Here is a 19,956-nt window from a genome sequence, read left to right as displayed (position 1 = left end):
GGTATTTAAGAGGCATTTTGCCTGGAAATTGATTACTAAATTTAAATTGTGTTTCTGGTCAAAGATGCCATTAAAATACAAAGGAATCTTCTTTCAGTGCAAATGGGATTCACATTTCCCGAGACTTGAAAACGGAAAGTGAAGATAAGAAGAAGGGTCCATTGTTTTCTTCAACATTTGCCTCATTCTACACCAGGGTTTGTGAACTTCAGCCATGTCTTGTGCCAGATGACTTTGTTTGTTTGCTTTTTGTGGTGAAGGTCCCTTTCCCAGCCGTAATGTTGGAGCTCTCGGTCTTATGTGGAAACCTAATCTTCAGTTTAAATAGCCTTGAGCTCACGGCAGTTCTTACAAATGGCTTCCCTGGTCACCATTTGGAAGGTGGTCAGCTGGGGACAGATATCTGGTCTCTGACTACGGAACAGTTGTTCTTTGTGGGAAGCTACGTGCGTGATCCGAGTCTCTGTGTTTGACTCGGATCCGTGAATTATGTTTTCCTACCACGTCTTAAAGTCTTCCCTGATCCAAAGTCAAGCTATAACTTTGTACGACAAAGTAGGGGGCATGCTCATTTAGTCTTTCTTGTTTTCCTTTAAAAGCAGTCCTTAAAAGTTCTTTGGATAGAACGGGAGCTGCTCATGCAGAGGTAAACAGGGCAGGTGTGGCTTGGGATAAAGAGCCATCCTGTTCATCAGAGGCCTAGAGTTTGTTTATGAAGGAGTAGTCTATTTCTTGACAGAAATTAAAATGAATATACTTGCTTTTTAAATAGTAGATCTGCATAAAAGAAGGTACACATTCTTAGTTCATCCTGTGAGCTGCTTTATCCTAACTGTTCTAAATTGTTCTGAGGGGTTAAGTAAACTTACCGGTTTGCATCCCTGTTTTCACTGGACAACTGTTTTTCTCCTAGCGAAAGTCTACGTTTCTTCAGAAGTATCTTTTTAAAAAAAGTTTAAGGAGATCTTTATTCCTGTTAAGAGTTTGATGGCGTATTACACGTGCTTTGTTCTTTCTCAAACGTTGAAGTCCCTTGAGACCCAATCGGCCTAATGTCGGCCACAGAACCAATACAGCTATTGAGTCACTGAGCATTCCAGCCTGAGACAAGAATCATTTAATCGTGGTCACCTCTGTGAGGGAACAGAGTTGAACACTCAAATGTGACACCTGCAATTAGAAAGATCTCTGGTTTTGCCACAGCTATTTTGAAGATGAGGTAATACGGGGAGTGTTGAAAAGGCAGCATTTATTTAAAACTTTCCACTGCAGTTAATTTATGCCCCAGTAAGTTCCTTATGTTCTGTCAAAGAAACTTTGTCTGACCTCAGGGTCTTAAAGGGTTAACGTGACAGTTTATGTATTTATTTGTACTTGGTATGGAAGCTAAGAAGTTCATTAGGCAGGCACTATGCCACTGAGCATGGTATTGAGCACATAAAAGGTGCTGGGGGTGAGATAGGGTGTAGATCCAGGAACCTTAGCATGCTAGGCTAGCGCTAGTAGTTCTCCCAGCCACACTCCTTAGCCCCTCTCCACTTGTAACTTCACAGCTCCTGACATCACCTTTCTGAGCTCCAAGTGGCTCTGAACAAAAGAGAGAGCCAGGGACTTAGGGAGTCGGGTTTCATTTCAGAGCAGCACTGCCATTACCTTCGGCAAGGTGCGAAAGGGATCCTGCCAGGTAAAGCACCGGAAAGTTACAAGTTGGGTTATATTTTAACCGGCGTCCTACAAAACCAACGCCGTGGAGGTGTCTCCCTCGCTAACTTGTAAAAGAACTCCGGGTTCTTAAGCCGGGGAGAGTTAGCCGGCCGAGAATCTGGCAGCCGTTCAACGACCCCGCCCTCGGAGTCCCAGGGGGGCTTCTTCTGCAGGGCGCGATTGTCTAGGGCGGAGGCGCCCGGAGGGTAGGAAGGGAGCGGGGTGAGCCCCGAAAGCACCCCCCGAAGACGCACGGCTCTACACGCCTGGAAAACTTGCCCGGCAGCGGGCAGGGCCGGAGGGGGCGGCGGTTCCCCTCGGCGCCGAGAGCACCGCGCGCGCGAGGTTCGGGGCGCGCGGCGGGCGCGGCGGCCGCCGCCTCCTCCCGTCCCCGCCTCCGCCGCGCAGCCTCCTCCCTCCGCCCGGCTCGGCCTCCGGCTCCCTCCCCTCGTGGCAGGCTCCGGCGGCGGCGGCTGCTGCGGCGGACGGGGAGGGCGTGCGCCGGCCGAGAGGTGTGGGTGACGAGGCTAGGGAAGTTTCAAGTGGAAGGTCGTCGGTCCGCCGGCGCGTCCCCTCACTCTCCTCCCGCAGCATCATGGCGGAGCCGAGCGGCTCGCCCGTGCACGTCCAGCTTCCCCAGCAGGCGGCCCCGGTGACAGCAGCAGCGGCGGCGGCCCCGGCGGCCGCGACATCAGCACCGGCCCCGGCTCCGGCGGCGTCCGCAACCCCGGCCCCGACTCCGGCTGCGGCCCCAGCCTCGGCCCTGGCAGCTCAGGCGGTCGGCTGGCCCATCTGCAGGGACGCCTACGAGCTTCAGGAGGTTATCGGTCAGTGCGGAGGGTGCTGCGGAGCCGGTCCAGGCCGGGCGCGGAGACTGGGCGGGAGTGGGTGCGGGATGCGGTTTTCCTGCCTGCCTGCACGCCCGGGAGACAGAGCGGCCGGCTTCGGGGCCTACCGGCTCCAACAGTTATTTTATTGTATTTTTTAATTTCTAATTTATCCCTTCCTTCCCTGAGCGCGGCTGCTGCAGGAGGTGGCGCGGCGGATGTGACTCGCACTGCAGACGAGCTGCATGCTGCAAACTTTTATCTCCGGGATCGCCGGGGCGGTGGAGCTGGGACCCGGTAACGCCGCATCCTCCCCCCAACCCCCACAAGCGCGGGGGCCGCAGCCCGTGGCCGGTGACCACGCGGATGGGCTGCCGGGGCGGGGTGGGGGATGCGGGGGCGCCGCCCTGGGCTTCCTCGCCCCCGCGCCGCGCCGGGTGCAACGCGTCCGGGGAGACCCTGCGGGCGCAGCCGCGCGCCTCCGCCTCCTGCCGTGACCTATGGGTGGGTAGCCGGTCTACGTAGTAGCGGCGGAGGCCCAGGCTCCTGCCCAGGCCGGGGAGGATGCTGGCCTTTTCTGACAGTCGCCGCATGTCCGCCCTGCGTCCTGGCTCTGCGCGCGGTGCGCCCGGGTACCTGCCTCCCTCCGTGCCGGCGCGCCGCCTGCCGCTAGCTCCGGGTCCGAGAGCGGACCGGCGTGCTGGCCTCCTGCGCTAGCCAGGCTGATCTGTTGGGGTGAAACTCGAGGCTATCCACGATCCGCGCCCAGCCTTTCGGTGTCTCCTAGGCAGCTCACTAATATCAGCTTATCTTACATTTTTAAATACCTGGCAAAGTCGAAAGGCAAGAAGCCGGCGTTCATTTCTTTGAGCCAAGCACGTGAAGGGATAGGGGATTGTGTTGTCCTCTAGCTTAGATCCTTACCTGCAAGATCATTCAGTTAAAAGTTTTGTCACTGAGCAGCGCTGTCAGGCAGAGTGCCCCCCCCCCCCCCATCATGTAACCATATGAACTCTGCACTGGGGATGTTGCTGCTGCCCTATAGTCTTTGATATTTAAGGATGGTAAGAGAAAAAAAAGGATTCAAGTTATCTTATTTTTTTCTCACACTTTAAAAGAGTTCTCGATTTGTCCTCTTTGAAAAATTACAATAAATATAATTTCAGTGGTCACTCAAAGGAGCCCCCTTTACATCCTGTGTGAATGAGACTTCCAGAAATGCATTCATATACATGTATATATATACATGTGTGTTTCACAGGCAGACAATGTGTGTGTGCTCATGTGTGTAGTGATGGTGTGTATATTGGTATGCAAAAGCTGCATATAGTCTTTATAGATATTTGTAGACAAAGTTCTTTTAGTATATTTCATAACTTTTAGCTAGAGAGTCTTTAGGGATGAATCTTTACTACACTGTCAGGTTTAATAACACCAGAAGCTTTCAAAGCCCGGAGTCCTCAGTAAAAACCATTTTTTTGCCTGGCATTTAAGCCTCCTCTCTCTGAACTTCTTATATTCTTACATTGCCCCAGCGATTATACTGGGTCTGTGCTGTCATGCAAAGGCTCTGGTATCCACCTGCCACCTCGGCAGGCTCTTCCCTTTGAAGGCCCACCATACACACATACATGGATATACACATAGACACACCTAACATGTATTGATGCTGAGGACTGAATCAGGGACATTACTACTGAGGTAAGGCTTCTAGCTGCAAGGGATCTTCTTGTCCTAGAGAGTCTTGTTCAGTTTCCAAGGCCACAAAGTGTCTTCTGAGAAGCTTTGCACTTCTCCCTGGACATAGATTGGTGGCCCTTTTTGCCCCCATTTTATATACTCCATAGTACCTAACCTCATAATTTTTAATTGCTCATCGAGGTCTTAAGGCCTCCCAAGACCCTTGCATTTTGGTGGCAAGTAGCAATACAAGGATAAATAAACAATGGTCCCTGTCCTTAAGGACCTCATGAGCTAGGAGACAAGGATGACTGACCCTATAGGGTATGCTGAGTGAGGGCTGGGAGATGATGGGAGGCAGATGCTCTTCAGGGTAGGATCGGACTAGGGAGGTAAGATGGTTTTCAAGTCTGAGGAACACTTTGTCAGGGGCTTAGTTATTTGTGTTGCGGCTCTCCCTAAGCATAGGTGGATCCCCGTTTACACCTCAGAGTTGGTCTCTTCTACTACACAGTTTTCCTTGGGACCCAGAACATTTTACATATAACTAATTTGTATTCTTTATGTTGTGAATCGTTAGGGGTAAATGTAAGCTTAGACTTTGGAAACAATATTTTGAGTTGGCCTCTTTTGTGAACCAAGGAATATAATCTTTTTAGTTAAAGTAGGATTAATTGCAAAGCCTTCTCTGCTTGTGGTAACCATGTTAATTATGGTTGTTCGATTTCAGTGAAGAAAGAAAAAGGGGAATTTACCTGAGGAATTCAAGAGATGAAACACCTGCTTATTCCATGTTGGTTTTACACATTTATGTTGTGAGAGGGCTTTTCTATGCTTTATATGGATCGCATATTTTCCCTCTAAGAGATGGCTGTTTGGAAACCCCTATTATTGAAACATTGCTGGAGTAGGGTTTTTCAAGGGCTTAATGTTTATGAAGAAATACAAACCCACTCCCATTTAGCCTGTCATGCCAGTTGAGTGATTTAGAGTGAATTCTTGGTTAAGCACCTTGCCTTAAATATTCTATTCAAGAAGTTAGCAGTGCAAATACCAAACCAGTTTGAAAGCCGGTGCCTCTCCCTGCCATACAGCAGGTGTCCTGTGATGTGCCTCCAGCAGTGTGAACCACAACCAGCAGGAGGCTCAGAGGTGCCAGAGCCCAGAGCCAGGGAAGGCAGGGTGCTTCTTCAACTTCCAGCGTGGCACAGAGCAAGCACAGTTTCTTCTCTTTCCTCCTGGACACAGGACAGGGAGGGCCTCGGGATTAGGAAAGGCTCAAATACAAACAGACCAGGTTCAGGTCTGTAAGTTTTCCAGTTGTAGAAAAACAAACACAGGATTTTCCAACTCTAAAAATAAAGTTTGGTCTTTGTTGCACGGCTGTTCGATGGTAAAAAGCCATGGAGACACTATAATGCTATTAGGAGTAATCTGGTTCAGATGTTCAGGCATGACCTAGAAATAGGGTCAGATCTGTCCGAGGGAGCTTTGTAATTAAACGGGCGAGACGTGTGGAACTGCGGAGTTCCTGCGTCCGGGCGTTTGGGATCTCTCTGTGTTCTCTACAAACAGCCGTTCTCTGGAGAGAATCTCCAGTCTGTTCAGGATCTCTACTCCTCTCACCTCAGCCTTGAATTCTTCCTTCAGAAGCATGAAGGGCACCAGCTGAAAACCGAGGTGGTTGTTGCTATTAAGAGGATCTCCTTGACCCTTTGAACAAAGAATAAAAGATGAGTTATGTAAACACTGACTTGGACATCCGTGAGAGAATGGACAACCTCAGTGAACTTCTCTCCTTGACAGAGGTGCAGTCTTGGCAGTGTGGGGTTCCGAATTGGAACCAGGTAATTCCAGCAGTGTTACCTCCCCTTATTTTCCACCGAGAAACGATCAGTAGATCACTGCTGTAGACGGTTTGATTGTCTTCATTTTTTTTTAATTTAGTTTTTATTTATTTTTTTGCTCAGGAAAAGCCTTTTTTTTCTTTACCACCCCTTCCTGCCTTCCTTCCTTCCTTTTTTTTAAGTTTGCATTGGATTTCTCCATGTGGCCTCACCCCCCCCCCCCCCCCCCCGGCATTTAGACTGTTCTAACAGGAGCACTTCCCTGCCATCTGAGGCGGCAGAAAATAAGTTGAGTGTCGTCGGACAGCAGGTTCCTCTGCTCACTTCGTTCCTCTTCTCTGAGGTTTTGTTTATCTGTCTAGGTCTGCAAGCATTTTGCCACGAACCAGGACCCAGGTAACAAGGCTGTGGTCACTTTGAAGGAGCATCAGCTCCTCCTAAGTTGAGCTCTGCAAACAGCCTAGGACGTTCTCACAGCATCTGGAAAGTTTCAGGGTTTGGGGATTAGCACTAGGTTTGTGCCTGGCCTAGAGGTAGTTTGAGAAAAATGGGTAGATACACTGGGCATTTCTTGGGGTAGCTGGAGCATGGAGGATACCCTGACCTTGTGGCTTTCCTGCCAGCAGTGTTGGCCTTCCCTTTGACTAGTTAGTTAGGGTCCCCCATCTCCCTCCTTCCTTCCCTCTCTGTCTTTCTTCAGTCTTTCCCGCTGTCTGTCCTTCTTTCCTTTCTCTTAATTCCTATAATAAAGATGCCTGGGATAACCTGGTTGAGGAAAGGGCTTTGATTTTTTTTTAGCCACTTCACTTTTTAGACTACAAAGAGAAAAGCATACACAAAAATGTTCGTTTTGTCAACCTTGTGGTGCATGGACATCTTACCATGCTAGCCTGGGGAGCATGTGTTATGTGTGTGTGTGTGGGGGGGGCTGCTAGAATGGTGCTCTGTCTCTAAGCCTCACCTCCAGCCTTTAGTCATTTTAGTGCAATTCAGTGGCATTGACTATATTCCCAATGAAAGTGTTCTTTTAACTCTGCAAATGAGATTGTTAGTGGGGAAAAAAATCTCAAGGTAGAGAGACTGTAATCTTTGCTTTTTCATTGTATTTGATTCATGACCAATAATGTGTTCCCCCCACCCCCCACCCCACCCGACTCTTACAGCTTATCTTAACTACATTTTGGACAGTGTTTAAAAATAAATGTCAGCCGTGCTGTCTCTAAAGTCAGAAACCCTGGTCTGTTGGTTTCATGTCCTGCTATGGTAGTCACTGGCAGTTGTGACCTACAGACAAATGGCTTAGATGTGTCTACACTCGGTTTCCACATTGGTAGCCCGAACAAAGTAGGTTTGTGAGAGTGTCAGACACTTAGAACAGTGCTTGGCACAGGGCACACTCAATTAGTTTTAGCCCTAACTTCTATAAACTTCGCTTGCTAATCTGATTCAAGTTATCAGGACAGAACACAGCCCTGGCTTTTCAAGCCTTTGAAGTGGCTTCAAGAGTTATTCCACTTGGTTTCTGCCAAGGGAGATTGCAAAGGAGAGAGGTCACCCCCAAACTTTTCTTTTGGAAGCCATCTGGAAGGTGGCGTGCAAGGGAAGTCAGAAGGCCAGGTAGGCCAGCTTCACCTAGGCCTCGGCAACCCCACACCCTTGAAACTTCATGGAGGAAGCTGGGGAGACCTGTAGAGCTCCTGGCGATTTGGACAGTTCAGGGGTTTAGGTGCCAGATGGCTTTCTGACAAGTGGTGAGAACATCCTGTGGGAAGGTTGCCTAGAGGAACAGCCCATAATGGAAAAGCTCTGAGCAACCTGCTCCTACCACACTTTTCCTTCTCCCTCGAGTCGGCCTTTGGAGGGTGCCGTGCTGGCAGCCAATGCTGCTGATTTCAACAGAGCATTCGCTCTGTCCCAGGGACCAGGAGAACTGGGCCCTTTATTTCCAGATAAAGGTTTCTCTGCTGTTCCCTTCCCTTCCCTCCCTCCCTCTCTCCTTCCCTCCCTCCCTCAGCTTAAAGATACTGAAGTCTTTTTCTTTTGTAGGGCTGTAGGTTGTACCTGGGGCCTCAAGCTCACAAGGCAGGGCCCCCACAACTGATCAACACCCCCATTCCTCTCAGCCTTTTTAGTGGTGTTAGTGTTTCTAAAACAGAGCCTCAAGTGGTCCAGGCTGGTATTGAGCTCACTGTGGTAGCAGAGGATGGCTTTGAACTTCCAAGACTTCTGCCCCTGCCTCCCAAGGGCTGGGGTGACAGGCTGGCCCATCATGTACAGCTGTTCTTGTCTTTCCAGTCCCGTCCTCCTGTTCCCCTCCTTTATCTCTGTCCTTGTGTTCACAGCAGAGCTGACGGGAGGACCTCCCACTTCCTCTTCGCCTGCTGTAATCTGGCTTCTGCTGTCTCTCAGAAACCGAGTTGTGTCCTCTAAAACTGCCTTTGTCCATCTGTGGACAGAAGGCATGGGCGCTGTGGACCATCTTGGTCTTCCTCTGCAGGCAAATTTGGGCCCATTTTCAGTTTACAAACTGGATCGGTGGTGCCTTGGGCTTCCCTTTCTGCCTCTTGTGTGTAGTACCCTCTATTTCCTTCCCTCTATTTTTCTGCTTGCCACTACTTTACAGTCTGCTTCTCCATGGCTGATCAGAAATGCAGAGGCCTTCCCTGACTTTGAACTAGTATTTGGATGGCCCTTCTTCTTCTTCTTCTTCTTCTTCTTCTTCTTCTTCTTCTTCTTCTTCTTCTTCTTCTTCTTCTTCTTCTTCTTCTACTTCTTCTTTTTCTTCTTCTTCATCTTCCTCCTCCTCCTCCTCCTCCTCCTCTTCCTCCTCCTCCTCCTCCTCTTCCTCCTCCTCCTCCTTCTTCTTTACTGGGAATCACACCCAGGGCCTCGCCCATATCAGGCAAGAGTCTACCTCCAGACACTCCCCAGTTCCACTGGGGCTTCATATTCTTTCATTCCTACTCTTTTTCCTTCTCCATCTGAAAAACCCCAAGTGCAAAACATGCCAGTTTCGCTACTGTCCTACCCTTTCCAGGCTCCCACATCTCCAAGATCACCAAGTCCTAAGTGTTTTGCACTATATGCATATGATATATATGATATATATTATCATATATATGTCTCTGAGTCAGAGAATCTCTGACTCTTTAGGTCCCTACAGGTTTAAAGTCCCCATCAGTGCTTTTGGAGATTATAGTAATAATGCACTAATCTCCATTTTTGCCTCCAGCTCTAGCATGCCATGTTAGGGAAATTGATACTGCTAGATCAGAACTTCTATAGTGTTGCTGTCAGGATTACTGCTATATCAGAATGTCTGTGGTGTACCCATGCATGTTGAAAGTGTACCTGTGCAGTGAACACACTCAAAAGCTGTGCATGTCTAAGATAGTGGTTTGTTGGTACGTGTGGCTGCATTAAACAAGCCATGTACCGCAACTCACTTGCTTCTATACATGCTGACTTCTGTTTTGAATGCTTTTAGAATCTGGACTAAATGATGTTTCTTCCCAGAAACATGATTTGCCCATAGCTCTCCTGGCTGCCCCCACTAGCCCTGATGTGTCTTTCACATAATTGCCCTTGGGAGGCTAGTTTCCCAAGTGCTCATCCTGAGCCTGGGTGCCCAAAGCTTCCTTGAGGACAGTTTCCTCTTCCATGCTTCACACTTCATATTTAGGATTTGATCATCGTGATGAATGTGAGCCTGAATTGGGGGGACAAATGCCATTGCCTAACATCTAAGTTTGTCTTCTTTGATCCTGGGGGTTTGATCTTGCCTTTGATGATTCCTACTCAGTTGACTTTGGGCCAGTCAACTCAAAGGGCTCTGTAGATACTAACTCCACCCTGAAGGGCACGGCGCAGCTCTTCTGTGTTTCTTCCGCCTGCCTGTGTTGGGGATCGCAGTGGAGGCTTCTTCTCCGGGGTGCACGGAGACCACCGGAAGTGGCCCGTGAGGTCTGCAGGTTTGAGAGCTGCCTGTCCTGGTTCTCTACCTCCTGCTTGGAGGTAGTAGGAGGAGTCAGGATGTCTGCTGCCACCGCTCCCTTTAGGATCCCCGGTACTTGTTTGCACTTTTGAATGCACAGTGATCTCTTGCTGTTCGTGTGGTTAAATATAGCCCTTACCTTGAAGCTCTTTGGAGGTGCTTCCTGTGTAGAAATCAGAAATGCTGGAGATAAGAGTTGGATGAAACACAGGAGCAGGGGTGCAGGACGGTGAGATTCCAGAGTTTTGTTAAGCAGGCAGGTGTTGCACCCCTATAAATGATAATGGACGGAGAGTGATGGGATGGGATGGGAGTGGTACATGCCAAGCCTGTAGAACTCGGCTTGATTTTTAAGTAAAAACCGATCTAATTCATGTTATGACTCTTCTGTGGTACATCTTTTGGAAAAGATTCTTTTTTTTTTTTCTCATTTAAGTAAAATTCCCCCAAGTCATCATATGCGGCTCCAGGTTCTCTTTCAGGATAGTTCTGCTTCAATTATACCAGATAACTCCAAGATACTTGAAGAGATGCAAGCATTCCAAGTTTTTTTCTTCTTCCAAATCTGCTATTCAGTGGTGGAATTTCTGGTACTAGAGAAGAATTCAGTGTATTAATTAAAAAGGCATTTCAGACTTGGCTTAACTGGAAAGCAGAAGGAAGAGAAATAGGCCTTTCAGACAATAGCCTGGCAAGGCTTCCTTTCTAGAATTGATTGAGACACACACGTTGGAATCCAATGTGAGTAAATGCTGAAGTATTTCAAGTTTCTTCTCATTTGCCAAACAGTTATTTGAGAATAAACTCTGGCACAGCTATAAGAAATGCCCTGGGCTCTGAAGGAGTAGGAGATTGATGCTCTAAACTGATTTTGTGTTTGTATATGTGAAATGTCACTTAAGGTGGGGCTCACAAGACCCCAGCCAACATTTTATCTCCATGTTCTTGTAGGTAACTGACATTTAATATAGTTTTCAGAAGCCCAGAATTAGGAGTGCTCATGTCATTACACTCTCATGTAAATATGTAAAATGTGGTGACATTTACGTGGTTTTAGGTTCCCCACTTTAGTTGCTGTCGGAACTGTTGGCCAGAAGAACTGGATGGAAGCAGAGGTGGATGACTCTGCCCTCCACGTAGATAGCTAGATCTTCCTTGGGAGTGCTTTGGAAACCACTGACCTGTGACGGCTTGAGACTTCTCATAATTGCTCTATTGACAGTGAAGGTCTTAGCTGAGTGTTTGTAATGAGGGCACCTCACTTGCTCTCTTTTCTGCCCTGGTTTAGTTTGTGTTTTCTGGGTGGTCCTTATTGACCTCTCTACCCTTCTCCCCTCACCTGCTCTTCCCCTCCTCCCCCGCCTATGCATTCATTTCCTGTCCCTCCTCTTTTCTTTCTTTCCCTGCCTGACTGTTGTCTTCCTTCCTAATGCCACCATCCACCTTTGCTTAATTAGAGGTGCCTGAGAAAGCAGAAGAGCGGGCTTCTAGGGAAGGAGGTGCAGGTCAGAGGTGCAGGTCAGTGCTGACTTTGACAAGTTCCAAAGTGAGAGATGGCATGAACATGTAAGGAGAATAAGGAAATTCACTTTGGGAGAGGCTGAAGAAAAATTCACCCATATGCTTTCTAACTGAAGACTCCCAACAGTCAGAGTCAAATCACATTGCCTGTGGTCCTTTCCATCCTTAGATACCCAAACTCATGAGTAGGGATGGATTTCAGCTGCCATTTTTTTTAACCTAGTGTTTTGTTGTAGATTATATGGTGAGTCATTGGCTCTAACGTGTCAGTGCGGTGGCCTTGTCTGTGTGTCTAAAACAAAAGTTCAAGAGCAGCAAGTATCTGAAATAGTTCAACTTTCAGCTTATAGGTTGATCCAGGTGGGCATGTTGTAGCTATTAGAGTAGCAACAACATTCTAAAAGGTAGATATGGCCACTGTCTCCATATGGCATTTCCATTTAATTCAAATCAGGCTAAGGAGGGAAGACACAGCGATCTGATCTGTGTGACCTTTGCATAACTGTGACCCAAATCTCACAGAAACAGCTGAAGACAGGAAAAAATTCGCCCATGGTTTCACAAGTCCAAGGTGGCGGTGAGGGTATGGCCATGCTCATGGAGCAAGAGTGTGTTCTAGAGGCTTGTCCTGTGTCTGTGGACCAGGAAGTAGAGAGAGCAAGGCCGGGTTTGAGGCAGGTGTAACTAACCTTCAAAGGCCTGCTCTGGTGACCTTCTTCTGCTAGCCAGGTCTTACCTCCTTAAGGCTCCATAGACTTCAAAATTGTACCCCAAGTTGAATACCCAACGTCCAAAACATAAGCCTTTGTGGGCATTTCAGAGTCAACCCACAGCACAGGCCTTCAGTTATGTACCACATTTCCAATTCTCAGTCGCCAGTCATGGCTGGTGACTGCTTTATTGGACACTACAGATTCAGATGATATTACCATCAGACATTTGGACAGGCATATGCTGGATGGTGTGTTATTAGCTGCTTTTCTCCTTGTTAAGACCGAATACCTGGCAAGAAGAAAAGGAAGGCTCAGTTCTGGACCAGGGTTTGAGGATACAGTCCATCCTTGTGGGGAAGGCAAGGTGATGGGAGACCGCCTGCTCCGGTCTGGGCTGGTCAAGGAGCAGGGCAGCGAACTGGCACTCACTTTTACTTACCCCTCCTCGCTCATGCTGGATGGGGCCACCCATACTGACTGTTGACTGTGTGTCTTCCCTCCTCTGTGAGGCCTTGTGGGAAACACCCTCACAGACACAACTGGAGGTTTGTGTCCTAGGGGAGTCTCAGCCCCATCTGGTTGACAGTGGCCACGAAGCATCTCAGATGGTAGTTTTTCAGAACGGATCCAATGTCATTGCGCTGTCCCTGGCAGTGTAAGAGCAGTTTCCAAGAACATGTTGAGGTTCCGCCCTCATTTACAAGTACAAAAGGGAGGGAGGCGGGAGGAGCCCACTGAGTGTCAACGTGTTTGGCTTCCTTCGACACTTTTTGGAAGGTCTGTTCATGTTTTCAGGAGAGCCTTTTGCTTCTGTGTGTGGTGAGACCCCGGTTGACTCGGAGTTAATTTTGAGGTGTAACTTTTTGTTTGTTTGTTTGGTTGCTTTGAGACAGGGTCTCTCTCGATAGCCCTGGCTGTCCTGGAAGTAGCTGTGTTGTCTAGGCTGACCTTGAACTCACAGAGATCCACCAGCCTCTGCCTCCTGAGTGCTGGGATCACAGGCATGGGCTTCCATGTCTGGCTAAGGTATAACTTTTTATCTTGTCTCACTTAACTAACTCATTTTGGATATGTTCCTATGATCCTGTAAACACTGAGATTCCTACCAAAAGAAATTGTTTTGGGAAGCATTAATTTACTTAGAGACAAGCATATGTCAGGGTTGGATACGGTAGCCAGAATTACTTCAGTTAATTTTCTTTGTTATAAAGAGAGAACTGACTAGTTTGTTTGTTTGTTTGTTTGTTTAATCATCTATTTTTTGGTGGGTAGTGGCAGATATTTCTGAAATTAGAATTAGTTAGAATTTCTGAAATTAACCCTCCCCCCCTTTAGGAAAAATAATACCTCTGTTTATCTTTGGTGCTTATTGGGAATTAGAATCATAGTTTCTTTTCTTTTAATTTAGAAATTTTGGGGGGGAGGGGGATTGGAGATGCACAGATAACAAAAAATGGTGGTGATTGAAGCATTAATAGCTTAGCCTAAGTTTTAGATTGCAAAGCAAATGAAACGCCCACTGTCACCACCACAAGACAAATTCATATTCACTGACTCTTGTTTGGGGAGGACACTTTCCTTGTTAGGAGAAGGGATTAGTGTCTGGGGTGTCAGAAGTCTCTGGAGGGAGATGAAGATTTAATCGGAAGTCTTTCGGTGGTAGTCTTTGCGTCCTCATTTGTAGTGTCTCTTCAAGTGACCGAGGCTGGAACAGAGGATGTTTTCCCCAGTAATCATCATTATTATTTTTTTTCCTAGCAATGCCCTTTCAGATTTGTGAATTGCCAACCCCAGTGCCTGACCTTTCCTAAGAACTGTTGTGGAAACATTTCTCATAGGGCTGCTTTCCTGGGTAGCGTGGAGGCTGGAACAGGGCGAGTGTTCTGTGAAGCTTCCCATCGCTGTCATCAGCATGGGCTTAAGAAGAGGGGTGCTTTGGGCCTCAGTCAGGATGGGGCTGGATCATTTACCTCTGCTGAAGTGGATATGCATACCCACCGCCTGTTTTGAAAGTGACACTCGCAGGCTAAGCGATGAGGCGGTACTCAGCTTCAGTCGGAACATCTTGCTGCTTGCTGTCATAGAAGAAGCAAGATTTTATCTGAGGGCTTCCGGTTCTGTCCTTTCAGGCAGGGTCTCGTGTAGCCAGGGTAGCTTTGAGACTAGCTGTGTAGTGGATGCTGTCCCCGAACTCCCCATCCTCCTGCTTCTGCTTCCTGGGGTTACAGATGGGCACCGTCATCCCAGGGTCTGACATCCTGTTCTTGAAGTGCCTGCCACCAGAAGCAACTGTACATGCAGCTTTGCAACTGTGTACGAGTGAAGGTGTTCTAAGGGAGAAGTGGGCAGTGAAGTGCCAGGCACCAGGAGGGTAAAAGTGTGATGCATTTTTTCTAGTACTTTGGTCACTCATATTAAAAATAAAACGAGGCTGGAGAGAAGGCTTGGTGATTAAGAGCACTGGCCGATCCTGCAGAAGAGCCGGGCTTGTTCCCAGCACCCACAGGGCAGCTCAGAACTATCCGTAGCTCCAGTTCCAGGGGATCCAGTGTCCCCTTCTGTCCTCCACTGGCACCAGGCATCTATGTATGTGTATATACAGACTTGCAAGCAAAAACCCATATAAAAACTAAAAATAAAGAAATCTCAGAGATGTTATTTTCACTGTTTATATGTGTTGTAATCTAAATACCAAATTCCCCTTCAGTTTTTGTGGGTTTTTTTTTTTGAGCTACTTAGAAGGAAGAGAGAAACCAAAATATGAAAGCTGAGTTTTATGTATTATTAAAATCATTCACACCACACTCTTGGTGTATAAGAAGTGTTTCACTCAAGTGGATACGGTGGGAGGTGCCCATTAATTAGCTAGTTCTCAATTGTTTTGCGCAGAGCTACTTTTATTTGAATAGCGTTTTATGATGAATTATATTCTTTATTATTTCGCTCCTTCTTGTTTATTTATAATCCTAGGAGTGGAGGCCAGGACTTCACACATGCTAACAGACTGGGCACAGACTCTTCAGCCTTAACTTGTATTCCTTCCTTGTGGTGGAGGTCTCTGTATAAACTGACGACATGGCCGCTCTGTGGTTAAGGGGAAGGTTTTTAATTATTATTATTATTATTATTATTATTATTATTATTATTATTATTATAGATAGGAGAGAGAGAAGAGCCCGAGGTATCTGGAGGGGCCCAGAGCAGAGAGTGGAAGAAGTAGACTGAACATGGCCAGCAGACTAAGAGAGGGGACAATGGCAGGGGGTGGAGATTAGAGATCAGGGAGAGAAGCAGAGGCACGGGAAAGGGAGAGGGAGGGAATGGATATGAATATGACTATGACTATGAATATGAATGAGTAGCTGTGGGGAGGGAAGCCCATGAGCTGGAGGGGCTTTAGGGTAGGGGAGGAGGTGAGAAGGACAAGATGCTAGCATGAATTTTGAAATGTGTAACAGGTACTTGTGATACTGAAGGAGCCTGGCTCCACAAGTGTAATCAGATTTTTTTTCTTTTTCTCTGAGCTGCCAGCTCACAATGACACGGAGGCTGGCTGATGATGATTTCTGAAAACTCAGCCTTAGCTTACACTCGTCCCACCAGCCTTATAGTCTTAAATTAACCTGCTTTTATTAATCAGCATTTTGCCATGTGGCTTTTTACCTTCCTTTAATTCTGTGTGTCTGTCTCCTTCCATGTCTCGTTGGTGTCTCCTTGTGCCTTGATTATCTCCTCCTCCTCCTCCTCTTCCTCCTCCTCCTCTTCCTCCTCCTTCTCTCTGCCCAGAAGCCCCACCTATACCCCCTGCCTAGCTATTGGCCATTCAGCTCTTTGTTACACCAGCCAGAGCAATACATTTTCACATAGTGTACAAATACCCCACAACACACAGGTAGCCATATGTCCCTTTGGCCATAGGTAGGGGAAACAACTCTTTCTGGTGGAGGATAACCAGCTCTGCAGATTCCTGAGAGCTGGCTCTTATCTGTCACCCAGAAATCCTCCCGTAGTCCAGGTTCAACTCACTGGGCTGCCTTTTGGAGTTTGGGGAACTGGCATTTCAGGCTGACCTGACAGTCACCAGTTACCTGAACATATTCTCCATGGTTCTATAGGATTGGTGGCTGTAGGTTTTAAAGATCATTTGCTATTTAACTAACCATCAGGGTGATCTCTGTTATAAAAGTGGCTTTAGGAGAACGTAGTTTGCTAAAGTAAACCGAAGATGATGATTCTAGTGTGGTCCGCTGTGCGCATATGTGAGTGTGTGTGTATGTGTGTGTGTGTGTGTGTGTGTGTGTGTGCGCGCGCGCGCGCGCGCGCGCACGCGCGCACGTGTGTGTGTGTGGGTACTTGGTCTCTTTTTTACTTTTCGATGTTTCATTCTGAAAATTCAACAGCACATTAAAACTATAGGTTGTTTCCATGCACATGCAGCCATTCCTTCTGCCTCCTAGAAGTCTGAGCTACGTCTGTCACAGCCTTGAAAGTCACATGCCATCTCCACTTCACCTAATTTAAAGGCGAATTGCTGCTTAGATAATCAAGGAAGTTTCTTTACTTTGAAGTCAATCCAGCAGTATTTTATTGCTCGATTTGTAGAAGGAACTGCCAGCCCATTAGGTTCAAAAGCCTATGGGGGCTATAGGGGCAGTTTGGCAGCGACATCTGTTCCAGGGTTAATTTGGCTGATCTGACTGCTAGGCACCTGTGCCCTTCCTCATCACCCCATGCATCTATGTTTCTTCCTCTTGGAGCCGAGGCCTGTCAGAGAGGGAGATCTTCCAGAAGAGAGGACTACCCGTCTTCTGTCAAGGTTACAGAAGCAGCTGCTCTCACCCCTCCTGGCTAGAACTTCCAAACACGCTCTTAAGATTAGGAAACTAGACCTAGTTATTAATAGAATTTGTCCATTATACTTACTTTATTGTGTGCCAGTGGCAGGCTCAGTTGAAGGAAAGGAGATGTACAACTTTACCTCTTAGAAAATTGTAAGATTTTCCTGGTAAAGGCCTTTTCCTAAAATACCCTGTGCTTTTAGATGTAGGGAGAGGGCTAAGTGTCTTCTTTATTAAGTTAGAGACTTCGGTGTACTACAAAGAACGAACAGATCCGGACATGGGTTTGGAGCTGTGGGAGAATCCTTCCTGGGCTGGTCCAGTTGCCCCTTTCCCACGGAAGGAGAAAGCCATGAGAAAAGGATGTTTCCTGGGCCTCTGAGGCTATAAATAACTCCGAGTCAATTCTTTTGAACTCCTCCAACATTATACTAGTCATCACAGACGGTCATTATGGAAACTTTGTGTAACCCGGATGAGCAAAAGTGCAGAGTATCGTTACTTCAGACTGGAGACACTGCTTGAGTTTTGGTGTTGGCAAGATAGGTTCAATCAGATACTGAAACTGGAAAAAGTGAATTGATAGTTTTAGAAATTGCTATGTTTTCCAGTTTTAGAACTATCACATATAATTTGTTTAGAACAACAAAAAATTGTTTTAGAGTAATACTTGGTTGGCCAAAGTGATTTGTTCTCTGAGAACTCAGTGCACACTCCCAGTCAGGTGCACTCTGTTACTACTGAAGTGAGTGTGGAAATTTATTGTTGCTGATACAAAAGTGTTTTCATGGTCCCAGGATGGATTGGCTGCAACCTTACGTTTGTGTTATAATTTAATGTTTCTCAAAATTACTTTTTACAAACTTGGACTTTGTCCTCTGTATCCCACTGGAGAACTCTTTCCTGCTACACACTACTTTGCTTAGTGAAAGTTAAGCAGTTTACAGCTGTGGTTTCCAGAAAAGTTAGGAGCAGGGTAACTTTTCAGGTTGCAGTTGTAGCTCGGTGGTAGGGCCCTTGCTGAGCTTACACAAGACTTCCTGTGTGTTTGAACTCAAGTGCAACCCCCTCCCCCAACACACATACTCAACCCCTGCACAAATAAATAAAATGACGTCCTTATCTGAATTGAGCAGTTAAGTTCTGAATTCCACACTGACCTTTTGTCTAAACCTGGAAGTGGCAATGTGGTTTTTTGTTTGTTTGTTTGTTTTTTGTTGTTTTCTAGATTGGTTAAATATGTGATACTTTTTTTTTTTTTTTAATAGAATTAGCTAGCTGGTTTGTGGCATGGAATCCTTGGGAATTTGATGATGTGATTGTTTAATACTTTCGTCTTTTAAATTTCAAGGATTTCATAGTAGTAGAGTGAAAGAATAAAATAGAAATAGCTATTGCCTTTGCTAACTTCCCTGTTATTTAAAATAAGATTAAGTTCTAGTGGTAGACTAAATCAGTATCTAATCAATGAAAATACTCCTTAATTTCCATTGCCCAGAGGTGGCCTCCATGGCTAGTTTTGTGGGTATTGTTTCTTTCTTTTCCTTGGTGAGTGTATAGACACACACACACACACTTCCAAAACGCACTGACTGTGTGTGTAGTATAGTGACTTTACTTACTATTAGACAACGTACACATTTTACTTTTAGAGAGTCATAGCCACATGTGCATTGCTTGTACAGTTACTTCTCTAGATTTTCTCTGTATGTCTTTACTAAAGCATGCAGACTGCAGATATTGACCGTGACCATTCTAGGTCATTCTTCATCGATCCATGTCTTCTTAGGCGAATTCCTATTCAAGATTGAGTTTTGTGCTAAAAGACACACCTTGATTTATTTAGCCAGTTCCTTGATTGCTGAACTCACTTGATTGGTGCCAGGCTTTCAGTGTCTCATGGGATGTGTATCTAGAATTGGGATTTATACTTTGGATAGTGCTGTGAAATTTCTCTGCATTTATCTATCTATCTATCTATCTATCTATCTATCTATCTATCTATCTATCTATTCATTCATTCATTTATTTATTTATTTATGGTAATGATTGCCTGCTTATTTGCCCATTACTGGCTTTTATAGCTAGAAGGCAGTGAGAATGAAAGGGATCCTTCTTTATCTCCCACCTTACTCCTCGCTGCTGAGCCACCTCTCCAGCCCCGGCCCCAGCCTTGATTCCCTTCCTTAGATGCCCTGCCCCGGATCCCTGGTTAGTGCTTCTGCACTGAGTTTGCATCCGTGTTCGTCAGCCCATAGCATCAAGTTTGGAAGAACCAGATGATACAGGGACTCAGCACTTCCTTTTCTACAGAGAGAAGTGGTGGATAGGATGGTGGGGAAAAGAGCAATATTTTCACCTGAGGTTAGAGAGTGAGTGAAAGTTATGTAATTTTGTGGTCTGAAAAGGAAATGCCACCAAAGTCATTTCTGTGGAGAAATTTATGGAAAGCTTTTCTGAGTTGGTGAGAAATCTGGATTATAGACTACAACAGAATTGACTAACCTCTTCCTTTGGTTGGGCGGGATAGGGACTCAATATAATTACCCAAGTAATAGTGTATTTTTGATAAGGACGGTGTGAGAATAGCAAGCTAGCACTGCAGCTCTCCACCTCGGGCTCTTCAGGAGTCCAGGTAAAGCTGAGCACCTACCGGAGGCTCTGGGAAGGGATAAAGAAGTGCAAGGTGGACCTGACCGCGGCTGCAGGAGCTCTGATGTCCTCTCTCTTGTGGATCCTGTTTCTTACTAATTCTAAACTGAGCAGCCGGTGTGCTTGCCCTTGCTCCTGTTGGCCTGCTGCTTCCAGCATCCTCTCCTCTGGTCCAAGGTT

The 19,956-nt window shown here is 46.6% G+C and overlaps 1 protein-coding gene across 1 annotated transcript in view; it reads left to right on the top strand.

The window, feature by feature from the left end:
- Nucleotides 1-2,136: 2,136 nt before the first annotated feature.
- Stk39 (serine/threonine kinase 39) overlaps nucleotides 2,137-19,956 on the top strand; it is a 275,350-nt gene continuing 257,530 nt past the window's right edge. Inside the window, exon 1 of the mRNA XM_036185119.1 lies at nucleotides 2,137-2,531. Coding sequence (XP_036041012.1) covers nucleotides 2,300-2,531 — 232 coding nt within the window. The 5' untranslated portion in view covers nucleotides 2,137-2,299. The remainder of the gene's footprint in view (nucleotides 2,532-19,956) is intronic.

The sequence above is a fragment of the Onychomys torridus genome, chromosome 4 (assembly GCF_903995425.1).
Source record: "Onychomys torridus chromosome 4, mOncTor1.1, whole genome shotgun sequence".
In the NCBI taxonomy this organism is placed as follows: domain Eukaryota; kingdom Metazoa; phylum Chordata; class Mammalia; order Rodentia; family Cricetidae; genus Onychomys; species Onychomys torridus.
The sequence above is the reverse complement of the archived record's forward strand: the minus strand, read 5'-3'. Positions and strand labels throughout refer to the sequence as shown.